Here is a 15,411-nt window from a genome sequence, read left to right on the forward strand (position 1 = left end):
CAGTTCCATACTTTACATAAATACATATATATTAAAAATAATACCTCAGTTTGCACCAAATAATTTCTTTGCGAACGAATATGTTTTAAGAAGCCAAATATGTTGACAGTTCCTTCATGTTGAATTTGCTGCAACATGCTGTCGAGCACAATATATGTGCCTGTTCTTCCCACGCCAGCACTGAACAGAGAGAGGAATACTTCAGTGTCAAGTAGAAAATGAATTTGAAGATGCCACTGTTGTATGTCATGTTAATTAAAATAATTTCCTTACCCAGGACAATGAGCCTCACAAATTTAGCAATCTAAAACTATAAGCAGTTTGGTTGTTCAGTGTAATGTTTTAAAACAAATTCAAAAGTTTTCTTTTGGATTTGTTTCTTATAATGATTCAAACTGCAGGACAACTTGACTGTTTTTGTGGGATTCTATTTTAGTTGTTTCAACAGTTACATTTATTGTTGGTTATGTGTTTTTCAATGAAAATATGCATCAGAGCACAGCAAGTAGATATTTCACTGGAGGAAAATGAAAGTGTCAGCTTCATCAAAGCAGACACATTTGTAAAGGTTTTGACATTAATGAGAAATAAGAATTTGCGAGGGCTTTCAACTGAGAATATCATTTCAGTGGTATTGTGAGGAATAAAGCATAACTTCTGTCATCTCTAAAGGACATTATCTCCCAACTTCTTCATAGCCTCATCCAAGGCACAGAATTCAGACGGGGCTCTTTTCAAATGCTGCTACAAGTAGGAAGTTCTACACAGAAAATTAGCATCTGTTCTGCACAATAGTCGGGCCTTCTCCATTTGCTAAGAAACAATCCCTGACCTTCAGAGCTATTTTTCTTTCATCTTTTGGTGTCCTCAAGCTTAGCAGCAGCAGGCAGGTTTTTTTTTTTTTTTTTTTAAAGGCTCTAGATCAGTCTTTCCAACTTTTTCTGAGGATAAGTTCAAGCAGGTGATTAGAATGTGTCAGACAAACTGTCTGTCAAAAGCAAACACTTGCTTCTGTGAAAACACTAATACTGTCTCAACAAAAATGTTGTGTAGAAAATGAAGGTGATTTTTGTGGACATAAAGCTCAGGATACCACACCTGCCAGTACTGTTACTATTTTAACTGGAAAATATTAGATTAAAATATTACCTATAATTTTTATTTTATTTTAATAACATTATTTCTGTTTATCAACTCACTCTTAGAGAAATTCAAGTGCTTGGCCAACAATGAATGGTTAATAGAAACAACGTGACTTTCAAGAACTCAGAAAATTACGAAAGGGATTTTGGTCCCAAAGTATTTTAAAACAACTTCAGGTTATTTTGCTAAATTCCTCACACAGAGACATTTAGAAGCACATCTCTGAGTGTCTTGGTTTCTCTAATATAAATCTGGCATGATAACTCTACAGCAGATTAAATCAGGAACAGGGAGAGTATCTCATGCATTGTTATCCCATGGTATTATGTGTTGCAATAAATGTTTAAGAACAAAAATGTAGCTCTACCTGTCTGACACAGTTAATAATCTGAAACCCGATTCAGGAATCAAATAGAATAATACTTGCTGTTCTGAAATATTCAGTCATCCAATTCTGAGGCTAGTGTACTCGTTTCTTAGCAAATCTTTATGAGGATGGGAATATAATTTCACCTCCCCTGTTTCATGAACTCATTCCCATTTTAGTAAAACTTTGTTCCTCCATTCCCCTTATGTCAGCATAAACAGTTCTATGAGTTTAGAAACACGGCTCAGAGACTTACCTGCAGTGGACGACAACGGGCCCCACCGCGTGACGCTTGGCATGGGCTGCCTTTCTCACAAAGGTGAGCACAGGCAGTGAGTATTCTGGAACACCCATGTCTGGCCACTGAGTGTAGTGGTACTGTGTGACCAGGCGCCCACTGGATCTTCCTTTTTGGGAGCCCTAGAAAAGTTCAGACATCTGATAGCAGTTTTACACACACACACACACACACACACACACACACACACACACACACAAATAGCAGTTTTACACACACACACACACACACACACACACACACACACACGTTCTTCAACATCCATGTAAGATTTACAGCTTGATTCTAGCAGCCTACCGATGTGAATAGTCATTTATGAGAGTCACTTTTATATGCCCACTTGGCTAGGCTGTGGTGGACTGTTGTCACTAGTTACACCAGATATTGTGATGGAATTTGTCGTTTCTAAAATGCAAATTTAAATTTAAATTAATGGACTGAGTGAAACAACTTATCCAAAACTCCATAATATGTGTGAGTTTTATCTAATTAGTAGAGGATGTGAAAGCAAAGACTGAAGTTTTCTGAAGAAGAGTTTCCCCTAAAGACTGCAACACAGAAACCCAGCTTGAATTTTAGTTGCCTTCTCTGAATTTCAAAGCTGCCATCCTGCTTGGAATTTAGATTTACTAATCTTCAAAATCATGTGGGTCAACCCAAAACCAAAAATTCATTCAACATATCCAGCCATCTGTCAAACTTATTCACCCACCCATTCATATATCCATCTGTTCATCCATCTCTGTTCATTCACCCATTCATCTTCATCTACCTACTTGCTCATCAAACCATATCTATTCACCCATCTATACATACATATCCATCCACTCATTCAGCTATCCAATAATCAATACTCACTTACCCATCCATCCATCCATCCATCTCTATTCATTCATCTTTCCATCCTCATTTACCTACTCACTCATCAAGCCATGTCTATTTATACATACATACATGCATGCATGCATGCATGCATATCTAGCCACTCATTCAGCTATCCAATAATGTATACCCATCTGTCCATCCGTCTGTACATTCATTCATCCATTCATGTATCCATCTATTCATCCATCCACCTTCATTTACCTACTCATCGAACCATAGCTATCCATCTATCCATCTCCCATCATCCAATTGGCACTGTTTCTCTTGAAAATCTCAAGTAATACATTACTTTTCAGTGTATCTCTTGCTTCATTTATTTTAATTTCCACTACTTTTAGTTGGATGATAGATCATATCAGGACTATACAGCAAAGTGTCCACATGGGAGATGAATTGTTTTTCACATATCATATCTATTACTACCAGTGATACTATGGAAGTCTAGCTCCAAAGGCACAGCTAATTCTTAGACATGTGGAATAAACCATTGAGATTATGATGTCACTATGGTAAGAGAGTTTTACACCTTTAATGACACAGATTTTTATTCTACCTTGGTTATATCACCCACTTACTTAAATAAGGACTGAATGCATCAAACAATAGATGATATAGCTATCATTTGTTTTACTTTGAAAATTATATGAAAAATAAGAATTGTGCATACTTATGTTGCATAGCATAAACATGTTTTAACAGTGTATAAATTGTGGGATGGCTAAATTAAGCTAATTAACATATGTATTATCTCATATACTTAGTTTTTGTGAGAACACTTAAATCTACTCTTAGATTTTTTCAGTATAAAATACATTATTTTTAAACTATATTCACCATACTGTACAGTAGACCTCTTGAACATGTTCATCTTATCTAAGTGAAATTTTGCATCCTGAGATCAACATCCTTCCAGTCTCTCTAATCTCAGCCCTGGGTAGCTTCATTCTACTCTCTGCTTCTATGAGTCTGACTTGCTTAAATTCCCTGTACAAGTATGATTATGTCACATTTGTCTTTCTGTTTCGAGCTTATGTCACCTAACAAGGTTCATCCAAATTGTTGAAAATGAGGTTCCATTCTTTATTTAGGCTGAATAGTATTTCATTATAAATACATATCCCACATTTTCTTTATCAGTTCATCCACTGATGACATATGTCTATCATTTATAACTCACCTTTTTAATCTTTGTGTTTCTTAGAGTAAAATTCCTCACAGTATAGTAGGCAAGCACTTGAACATTCTTCTGATTGACTAGAAAGTTCCCATATTCTTCACTACCATCAGTAGGCCAGTACTGGTCACATTTTCTCTGCAAAAGATTAAATAAATATGTAAGTTCCATATTTCAGACATTCATTATGCAAGTTATCCTTGAAATCAGTAAAGGTGTGACACAGGGACATGAATGGACTCTTACTTTTCTAAACATTGTCTCTTTTTTTTTATTTCTAATTGATCACAAGTTAGTTGTAGAGGAGGCCAGGAATAGAATCTTAGAACTGAAAGAGACTTCATATGATCTAGTCCCATAAAGCAGGAACACTGAGTAACTACAGAGCCAGAGCTCAAATCTAGCTCCATGAAGTGAAACCTACTTCACTTTACACTGCTTTTTGTAAAATCCCTTTACTTTTTCTCATACTATGAAGAATGTAATGAAGAAGTCAGTAACTTGATTCACAGTGAAAGTTTTTGGTTGGTAATCCTAACAATTTCCTTTTTAGTTGTCACACATACTAGAAAGAATACCAATTACCTCAGATAACTTCTGCTTTCTGATATTGACTGTTTCAGAAATTGGAAGTTGCTGGGCATGGTGGCAGATGCCTATTATCCCAGCACTTGGGAGGTGGAGGCAGGAATACCAGGAAATCAAGGTCACCCTTGTCTACATGGAGAATTTGAGGCCATCTTGGGCTATATAAGACCCTGCCTCAAAAAACAAAACTAAAACAAAGACCAACTAAAAGCACTCTTAATTGCTATCAGGCACGGCAGATGACAACATACTCTTCCTTTCTCCACGAGGTTTGTTATCATAACGATAACTTCCACGTTATGCTCCCATATCATTCTCCAGAAGTCTTCTGCTGTGGATTTTAGAGGGCCCTGGGCAGCAATGTAAGCCTTTGGTCTGTTGTAGCCCTGAGAACACAAATGGCTATTTGTTATCTTGTTATCAAGCTTGCATGCCATTTAACTATGGAATTATCAGATATTTAAGGTCAGCACTCTTTCATAGACAGGAAACTATATAAAAAATTGCAAAGCTGAGGAACACTGATAGCATTAGTAAGGACAATCAATTCCTTAATATTAATTTTTGTTAAAAAAAAAACAAGTTCTTTTTGATACAACCATAGTTTTTTGCATCCCTACTCCAGATGGATTTATTTACTTACAAGTCCAGTCTTTGATTGTGTTATTTTGAAGTGTATTTCAGCAAATGAAGATCAGTTGTCTATAGCAGTTAAGAAACTTCTATAACTGTGACCTCTTTCCTTTCCTTGGTGATACTGAGCCTGGCTACTTATTAACAGCTGTCTCTTAAGGAGCATACGGCATTGAACTGCTGCTTTACAAACACTGACCTAATTTATCATCTGCTCAAAATGAAAATATCAGCCCTGACTTGGCAACAAGGAAACTCAAGCTCAGAGAGTTAAATGACTGTCTAATATGTTTTTGCTAATCAGTGGCAGACTTAGCGTTCAAAACAATTACAGCTTCCAAACCCACATTCTTCTGACATATAAGTGGCCTACTCTGGAAGAAGGAAGTGGATGCTTATAATGACCCATTCTATAGGTAGGAACTCCCTTCACTGATCATTACTGTGTGTAGCATTAACATGAAGACAGCTAGACTGTGAGATAAGGGCCAGGTCCATAACTGAGATCTGCAGGGGCTCAGTTGACCACAGTGAGAATCTAGTAAGCTACCAAGTAATCTACAGTTCTAAAGACTGCAACAAAGCTAGTGTCATAAGTGGTGTCTAAAATCACTGGCTTAATAATCACATTTGCCTATTGGTTAGTACTACCATGAGAATTATCTAGTTTGGATCTATTGATCATCTACCACATACATAACATTGTGACAGGAACTATGGGAAAATTCACATTCATGGAGTTATACATCTATATGAACATCTACAGTGTATCTTGAATGTATACATCGAGCCTGAATTCCCTCTCTCTCTCAGAAGATAAGTAAAGAGTATTAACTGAATTTGAAGTCAAATAGACATAGGATTTCTTAAATATTTTTCACTGTTGTTTTTTAATTTTTATTATATATCAGATAACTATATTATACAATGGCATAATAAATTCAGGGCCTGACAAAATTTTGGTAAAATTTTAAATCAAACATACTTACATCAACGTAATTGGCATTGATGTAATCAGTGAGTTTTCCATCTTTTTCAGCAAGTTGTGTGAGCTTAACCCTACTATGATCATCTGAAATAAAAAGAATATATTTCATTAAATCAGAGACTACTATTCAGAATAAAGGTCATTTATATTTGCATTATAATTTATGTCCTAAGATTAAAACAAAATAATTTCAAAATAAAAGGTGTGGGACCTATTGAAATGACAAAAATAATAAAGCAAATGGAGCAAGAATATCTGACTTAAGAACTTTTCTAATGCAGGAAGACTAGGAAACCCCCCCCAGAAAGTGAATTCAGGAGTGAAGAGGGAGGTACATAGTGCCAAGGGGGATGTGACACAGAAACTCCATTGATATGGGATAATAATAAAGTTTTCATAGAGGCCAGAATCTGAGGTTGGCATCTTGGATGGATTTTTTAAATGATACAGGGGCTGTGAACAGTGAAAGACACTTATGGAGAAAGAAAAGTGAAGGGGGCTCCAGAAAGCTAAGGAAGGGTGGCTGCTGACATGCTCTGAACAGGAGGCTGACAGAGCAGGAGACAACAGTGAAGGAAGCATAGGATCTCTGGGAGTTTCTGTGGTGCACCACAACAAACAGCTTTCAAGGGAAAAGCCCCAGAGAACCCACTAGAAAGGGACGCCAGAGGACAAGGCACAAAGGGGCGAATTCAGTACTGCCAACTAAGTGGGATGGAAGCAAAGGCACATAACACGTATTTAACCACTGTAATTCAGACTTGTTGAAACTGGGGTTCACTTTAGTTCTACACAGACTGTATTTGTAGGCAATATGTAAAGAAGGGGGCAAATGTTATTGGAAGGAAGCTTGGAGTTTCACCAGGCACTATTCTTTCCAAGGATAAGGAAGTTAAACATTGACCAAACTCAATAGTGAATCACACTAATAGATCTGACATGAAAGCTTCCCTAACAATAGGAAGCTACATGGCTGCAGACAGCTACTGTGAAAGTAGATTTGCGGCACTAGCATGATGGGTCTAGATGCCAGGCTGACCTATTTCTATATTCTGTTCTAATATTAAAAAAAAAAAACCTTTCTGAGTTATTTTTCTTCCTCTCTAAAATAGAACCCATTTTACCAGGTTGTTTTAGGGACTAAATAAAATAATATACTTACAATACCAAGCCAACTAGCAAGTCGATCTCTGTCCTGTCTTAATACAGTCAAGACTGTTATTTCAGATGAGGAAACAAGTATATAGTAGAGTCTCCTGCTAAAAGGCAACTATTTAAGAGAACACAGTACTCAAAGGGAGGAGAGGGCCGTCCCATTGATTTCTTCCAGTAGACTGAAATCAGTAACACATGTGCATAGGAAGCTACCCAATGAACATATGAGAAAGGAAATTTGTTTAAATCCCTGCTAGGCAGGAGGAACCTGAAGACAGATTCATGAGATAGAGGGAAATATGAAGCAAAACTGGGGGAAACAAAGAAGTCCTGTGACAAGATGCAGGACAGAAAGTAAGATAGGGAAAGTATAAATAAAATTACATTAAGGAAGGAAGCAACAGAGGTGTTCACAGATCAGGAGGAAAGCGGCTAAGAAAACAAAGGGGAAGAAATAATAGAAAGAAGATCTTTAATTGATCCCTTGTAAACCCAGGAAGAATGGCAAGCAAGAAAGGAAGCTAAAGTTGGAGCAGGAAGAGGAACTCAAAAGAGAATATTAGTTGGTTAGTAAATTCACTAAACTTAGGTATACCTTAAGTAGGACCATGGCCTATAAATAAATGGCAGAAACCCCAAGAAGGGCTATACAGTCTGTGGGTCCTGAAGAAAAGACTGGATTAAAATGGAAGTTCATTCTGTATGAAAGAAACCCATGTCATTGACTGCAAGGTATGCTTAAGCTACAGTCATATAATGCCATATATTATCAAATAGAAGTTTCTCTCCCTGACAACAAAGGCCCTGGAACAGCCCCACTGAGGTCAATTGGCAGATGCTGTGAGGACATGGGTCAACAGGTCAGTGCTGATGATGGCACAATCCACTGAGTTAATATACTTACAGGCAACGATGTTCACATATCTGTTCTTGTGCTTGTTGTCTGGGTGATTGGAGCTGTCTGCTGTGATACCTAAGTCAACAGTACAGCTCTGCACTTCCTGGAAAAAAATGTTCATGCGTACCATTTTAGTATAAATTCTTTCAAACCAAGTGCCTTAAAATATAATAAGAGAGACAAAACAAACAAAACAGTCTAACAACAATAACAGCAACAACAACAACAAAATACTTTTACACATTACAACTATTTCTTGGCTAAAAGAAAATGCAGTGAAATAATGCCTTACCTGATAAAACTCTTTCAGTGTCTAATGAGGGAATGAATGCCAAAAAAGTAAAGAAATCAAATTCCACAGCACACGACAAATGAGAAAAGAAAGTGTTCATATTAGGTTTACAATGGAAAACTGTGATCATGCAGTAAATACATTTGTCACATACTAACAAAACAGAACGTTTCAAACAGTTGCATGCAAATCAAAATGCCTAACAATTTGGAACCTTAAAATTAAATAAATGGGAAAAAAACACTTTTAAATGGGAACACTCATGTAATTTATGATTATTTTAAATGAAAATAAGAACCACATATCCCATTACTCACTTTGTCATAGTAATTGGAATTGCTAATATGCAAATATAGTTTGGATTGACTATGATAGCACTATTTGAAACTCTGAATTAGTGATATACTTTGTTTTGATTTTTGAGTTATTTTATTGAATACATATCTTCCTGTTAGGTGGTTTATAACAGATGTAGGTATGTCATAACATTAAAATTCTCCTAAAAGAGTTTTAATCATATATACTATGTCATTTTGAAACAAAATTTATATAGCATTTTTTTTAGATATTTAATAGTAGACCTTTAAAAAAAACCAAAACTTCAATAGGCAAGGAAAAGATATTTCAGAGAATTTTATTAAAATGAATTTAGGATTTTTTTCAGAAGTGGCTCCTAACTAAAAACATCAGTTTAGAATTTGCAAATATTTAGTACTGAGGTAATAAAAGGAAAGTCTTACAACTTCTGAGAAAATATAATCTAAAAATGATGAGTTCGATTCTCTAGAAAACAGTCCAACCTCTCTTTAAATAAGCTTCTAAGGCCTCTTTTACAGCAAGATATTCTGATGGACTAAAAACAGTCTAGCATATGAACCACTTAAAAGGTGTAGTGTTATTAGTTATTAAGCTAACTATTGAGTTAATGAAAAGTTTTTAAATATCAGACTGTGAGTTAAAAGCAATGGTATTAAGAGGAAAAAATGAGTAAAAATGTTATTTTATTTATTTAATTATCATGAACTGCTTAATAATTTCAGATGACTTGATAGGTGTGAATCAATGATTGGCCTTTGGGCAAATGCTGTCACAAACTTTAACTACAAATCATCTATTTTTTCACTCTGGTTTTGCGTTTTTATCATGTGGAAGGTTAAGAGTCATTTCCGATCTGTTTTCCCTGTTGAATTATAGTGTTTGTTGTTAGCCTCATGGTTTCTATCAGTTAACACAGCAGGTAACTTTAACACTGCAGTTCATCTCAAAGTGACACTTCCAAGAATTTCTAGCTTATGGTAATAAAACATAATATGAGACTTCTTTTGATTTCTCTTTAAAAATATTTTGTTATTTATTTTATTTATCATGTGTGAATGTATTTCCTGCATATATGTAAGTGAATCATGCAATGCCTGTGGAGGTCAACAGGGGACATCAGATCCCCCTGGAACTGGCATTAAAGAAGGTTGCTAGCCACTATGTGGGTGCTGGGAACCAAACCCAGGTCCTCTGTGAGAGCAGCTAGTGCTCTTAACTGGTGAGCTGTATCTCCAGCCTTCTTTTGATTTCTTAAAGCTTTCAAATCTATAGCTTTTCCTTTTCCTACCTATATCTTCACTAAAAGGACTCCTAAGAAGGGGTTGATGAGTATAAGGAGAATAGATCAAGGGACGGCAAATCCTTTGATCATGAGCTCCAAGTCCTTTGAAGAGGGAGTTCTATGAACATCTGGGAGGTGGGGTGTGAGGAGGAGGTGAAAAGGGAATACAAACAGTATGATGCTTCCCAGTGATGGAAGGGTGGGGATAGGAGGAGAGGTCCACAATTGCTTACCTGATGTCAAGGTCAAAGGAAAGGGCATGAACTTTCAAATTACAAACCTGGTTTTGAATCCCAACTCTGTGGTTTATCAGTTGTTAATTAACTATGTGAAGTTGATTCAATCAGTTATGACTAGAAATAATAAATGACTCCTATACTTGAATGAAGGCTGACTTTGAAGGTCAGTAACATGTCAGATGCAGTCAGAAATGGCAGCTCTTTTGTGTGCGTGGTCCTTAGAGTTAACCTTGGGTTCATCACTCCTTATTTTGGAAAAATGTGCTTCAGTGATAGGTCAATAGCCATGCTAAACTTGCAGTAAAACTTTCCACCTCTTCTTGAATATTTAACATAGCATCACTAGAAACATTTTCACTGATGATAAAGTTCAAGTGTTTCATGTATTTTCTTGGAAAGGAAGTGTGATTTTACTTTGTATAGAGTCTCTAAAGGCTTTTGTGTTTACATCAGTGTAGTGCCATACCTATAATTAAGGATTTGTATTCAGTTTCACTGAGAATCATGATGTTTAGTACTTTAGTATAATTTGTGTACTTAGGAAAATGAAAAAAGAATCGGCATTATTAATTTGGGTTTTAAGATAAGAATACTAGTGATCTGTATTTAATGGGAGAGGATTGACATTTATATTTGTTTCTTTCAGCAGGACATGTTGGCTTTTAAAACTGAAAACCAGCTTTCCCAAGCTATATGGTAGCTATAACACATCTAGAAGTGTCTTACTGCTAAATCTTTGACAACCACTATTTTCAATATTATTTAGAATAGACATATTGAAATCATACCTCAAATTCTTCGGTAAACCCATTACTTGCATGTAAATCTGCAACATGCTTTGGAAAGTGCTTTATTGGAATTGCTCCAACATCATCTAAGTGAATAAAATAAAACATTAGAAAGAATAACTTGGTAGAAATGAAGGTCTCCCCTTTAAAGGTATCTTCTCAAATAACTTCAAAATTCAATTATAATCCCAATGAAACTGCAAATAGCAACTACCAACTCTTTGTATATTTGCTGTCAGTCACACACATTTTAGAATTGGCTCTGATTAGAAATCTCTTTTCCTTGTATAATCTAAAGATAAACTAGTCTTCTTTCAATGTTTACTTATAAATAATGTCCAAACCTTTTTACCACTGCATTTCTCTCCTTACATGTAATTTTGTTTATATGAGTGAAATCTATACATAAATTCTGGAGAAAAACACATGAAGACAGAATATATTTTCTTATTTATTTAATTTTTATTTATTTTTGTTTTCTGAGACATGGTCTCAGAATGTACAAGCTATCCTTAAAGTTGTTATGAAGTACTAACTTGATGTAAATTTGCCAAACTCCTCTTCAGTTTCCTAAATGTGGAATTTCAGATGTTGAATCATCATTGTATTTTCAACTTTCTGAAGTTATGTAGTTTAATAACATAGTCAATAACCAGATGTGTACTTTTGAAAATATTTCTTCCTTCTCTCTATAAGTAATCAAAAGTATTTATTCAGAAGATATTCATTGGTGATAGTGTTAAAAAACGCTTTGAGACTTTAAAAAATATTTTATTATTTTTATTTTTATGTGTATGAGTGTATTGCCTGCATGTATGTAAGTGCATACATGTTGTGGAATGCCCACAGAGGTCAGAAGAAGATGTCAGATCCCCTGAAAGTGAAGTTACAAACTACTGTTAGCCACCATGTGAATGCTGGAAATCAAACCCAGGTCCTCTGCAAGAGCAGCCAGTGCTCTTAATCACTGAGCCATCTCTCCAGCTCCCCCCACCTCTTTTAGACTTTAAATCTATAAAGCTTCAAAGATTTTAATTTGAAAATATACCATGTAAACAAAGTCATGGATCTGTTAATTTATTGTGAAGGGGCCAAATTATTTTAAGTGGCCCTGTTTTTTTTTTTTTTTTCTTTATTCTTTTCCTGGAAAGATTTTTCTGAGATTAAACATATTACTTGTTCACAGTATACAATTTTGCAAGTGATTTCTCTGACAAGGAAACATCAAACACATTTCACTAGAAATAGTTATTTACATCAACAGATGTTCAGCGTTTAGGCCTTCTAAAATTTTTAAGCTTCAGTTACTAAGAATTTGTTGATTAAAAAAAAATTAGAATCCATCTGTTCTCTCTTAGATGAGGGGACCTGAATACTAACATTGAGTCAGCCAGTCAAGCCGAAGACGTGCCTAGGTGTAATTTCACCTTCACACCTATGGAAAGATCTTGCCTGCAAGTAGCATTCATAATTAGATAAGAAAACAGAAATGATTTGTCACACCCAGATCATTAGTTCCAGTGAATGTCCTTCAGACCCACAGATCCCATCCCACCTAGTCAGCACGGTACAAGCAGACAACATTTTTTTAAAAAAAAATCCACTATCAGGTATTTTTAAGTTCTTTTGTTTTGTTAACTGGTCTGCAAGTAAAACTAGGTTATCTTTTCATCTTTAAAAAAAAATTTACATGAAAGACATATCCTGGTGATCATGAGTGAATCTTTGAGAGGGGCAGCTCTTGGTCATTGCTCTTTTGACATTTCCAAGTTGGGAATTTGGAATTCTTGAACAAGAGCCTGATATTGAATTACTGTATTTTATTGACAATAATAAAAAACATGTTAGACTTTGGATAACATTGGAGCTATCCTGCATGCCCACGATGATGGGGGTGTGTAGAAGAGACAATTGGAAGGGAAGGGAATTACAGTTCTACATTTGAAAGCTCTGTCTCAAAACTGTAAAAATATTGAGAAAACAGTTCTACAGTAAACTAAACACACAGTATCTCAATATAAACTAAAAGAACAGAAATAAGATAGCAGTACTAAAGGCTTGGAATTGATAAAAGAGGAAAACCGGCAAAATACTTTTAGTTTCTGTATTTAAAAAGGATAAAAATATAAACAATATATATTCTATATAATGTAAAGATAACTGTAAATAAAAATATAGAGAAAAAAAACCCTCTTCTTATTTTTTGACCACGAGGTTTCAGAAGATAGCATGCATAATCTGGGTCTCTGGCAACAATCTGTGGAGTCTCAGAGAGTCTAAAAAGCAAGATGCATCCAATGACCACATAGATGACCAGCTCCTTTTCCTGTCACTGACTTGTCTTCCATCTCCCCACACTCCTTTCATAACCCACACATTTCTAGACAGTTCCTATTTCATATCCCTTTGAATTCTAAGAAATAATAACACAGAATGTGATTAAATAAATGGCTGTTATTTTCCTGCATTTCAAACTCGTGTCGATGAATGCTTCCATCAAAATGACCTATTTTTTAAAATATTGTGTCCACATAAATGCGGTAAATATAGTCAATATTTTTTTAAATATTAAATATTCTGGGACTGAAGAGATGGCTCAGCAGTTAAGAGCACTGGTTTTTCTTGAAGAGGACCCACGTTTGCTTCCCAGCACCCATATGGCAGCTAACAACCATCTGTAACTCTACTTCCAGGCGATCCAACCCCTCTCTGTCCTCCACGGGCACTGCATGCATGGGTGTGCTTACATGAGGGCAACACACATAAACATAAAATAAAAATAAATAGGACTGGAGACATGGCTCAGTGGTTAAGAGCCTTGCCTCCTCTTGCAGAGGACCTGAGTTTGGTTCTCAGAACCCACACGGTGGCTAACAACCCTCTGTAACTCCAGTTCTAGGGGATCTGACACCTTCTTCCGGCCTCTGTAGGCTTTGCATGACATGGGTGCACTTACATACATGCAGGCAAAACACTCATACACATAAAATAAAAATAAATGGATTTTAAAGAAAGAATTATAAATAAATTAGTTTAAAAAATCTAACCATACAATATCCGGAGACTCAAGTATTTCAAATAATTCTGCATCCTTTGTACTCTTACCACACCTCCCCAGCAACTACCACCATTGTTTTACAGGATTTTTTTGTCCCCAGAGTTAATTAAGAAACCTTATCTCATATGAACACAGTCAGAAAGGTACAAAGTTTTAGTCTTGTTTTTTTCATTTTCTCCTATCCACATGCATTACATTGAGTTCATCTGAGCATTGTTGCTTAGGTTTCCACTACAGTGATGCGAATCAGTGAAAGCATTACTGTTAACTAACATTTCAATGCTGCGTATGTTTTTTTCTACATATTGTATCAGAACAGTTATACATTATCTTGCCATATCATCTCTATAGTTAACAATATTTGAAATTTATTAGAAAAATGGGTGTAAAATTGAGTGCCTGATACATGATTTAACACATATTTGAGTAACGCAAATATCAACTCATGTACATTATAGACATTTGCAAGGAACTACAATAAAGGCAAACCTTCCAACCCCTTGCTTCTCACTCAGTATCTGCCCACCACTCATGATCACACTCTAAGTCATTACCTGAAATTGGAAAGATGGGTGCTGGTGGTGTAGATATTACTCTGGGGGATGTATTATCCTCTAAATAGAAGTGGGCAGTCTGGAAGCACTTTCTGGAAAGGAAAGACATGTTTATACTGTTCACTATATATATAAAAGGATGACATCTGAGTTTCTTGAAAATCATGATGGAAATATCCAGATTACAACAGAAATGGATATGTGCCCAGAAAAGTTGTTGTTGATCTACAAAATGGAAGATACTAAAGAATTTTATGTTATCTGAGTTTATCCCATTTTTACCTATATCAGATGCAAAACAGTGAGATCAGATACCAGGCCTGCAGAAAACAGAGGGTACATCTGAAGGTGCAGTTGGTACTGAGTAGTACTTCACCAATACAGAAATGTCAGTGTCTCACATGCTCTTCTACATTGCTGTGTATTAAAGTGTCGTGCCATCTTGGGCAGGACAATAGTTGAAAAGAAAGAATACCTAAAGGTATGGCCACTGAACATTTTTAAGTGATAAAATCCTCTGGAGCATATTCAGCTGCTAGCAAAAGTCACCAAATTATGTCTATATAGAAATGAAATTCCTAAATGGCATCATTTTGATGAGAAAAGATGGCAGGTCTCTACTGTGTGAGGATGCAACAGCGAAGAATTTAAGTACAGCTAAGGAATGATACAGCTCAAACCAGGGGTGATTTTGTTTCTGACAGATGCTAGTCTTGTTGATGATCATTTTGAGGATGAATATATTTGGAAT

The 15,411-nt window shown here is 35.7% G+C and overlaps 1 protein-coding gene across 6 annotated transcripts in view; it reads right to left on the minus strand.

Moving 5' to 3' along the window:
- Ptprz1 (protein tyrosine phosphatase receptor type Z1) overlaps window positions 1-15,411 on the minus strand; it is a 193,065-nt gene that overhangs the window by 18,084 nt on the left and 159,570 nt on the right. For 4 of the 6 annotated variants that reach the window (XM_008828876.2, XM_008828878.2, XM_008828879.2 and 1 more), the window contains 9 exons: window positions 14,661-14,752; window positions 11,049-11,134; window positions 8,422-8,442; window positions 8,136-8,232; window positions 6,078-6,160; window positions 4,707-4,841; window positions 3,871-4,005; window positions 1,767-1,930; window positions 45-180 (listed from right to left, as the gene is read on the minus strand). In XM_008828876.2, the coding sequence (XP_008827098.1) occupies window positions 45-180; window positions 1,767-1,930; window positions 3,871-4,005; window positions 4,707-4,841; window positions 6,078-6,160; window positions 8,136-8,232; window positions 8,422-8,442; window positions 11,049-11,134; window positions 14,661-14,752 (949 nt within the window). The remainder of the gene's footprint in view (window positions 1-44; window positions 181-1,766; window positions 1,931-3,870; window positions 4,006-4,706; window positions 4,842-6,077; window positions 6,161-8,135; window positions 8,233-8,421; window positions 8,443-11,048; window positions 11,135-14,660; window positions 14,753-15,411) is intronic. The other 2 variants (XM_008828880.2, XM_008828877.2) reach the window with 1 other exon arrangement.

This window comes from Nannospalax galili, unplaced genomic scaffold (assembly GCF_000622305.1).
Source record: "Nannospalax galili isolate Female #2095 unplaced genomic scaffold, S.galili_v1.0 scaffold413, whole genome shotgun sequence".
In the NCBI taxonomy this organism is placed as follows: domain Eukaryota; kingdom Metazoa; phylum Chordata; class Mammalia; order Rodentia; family Spalacidae; genus Nannospalax; species Nannospalax galili.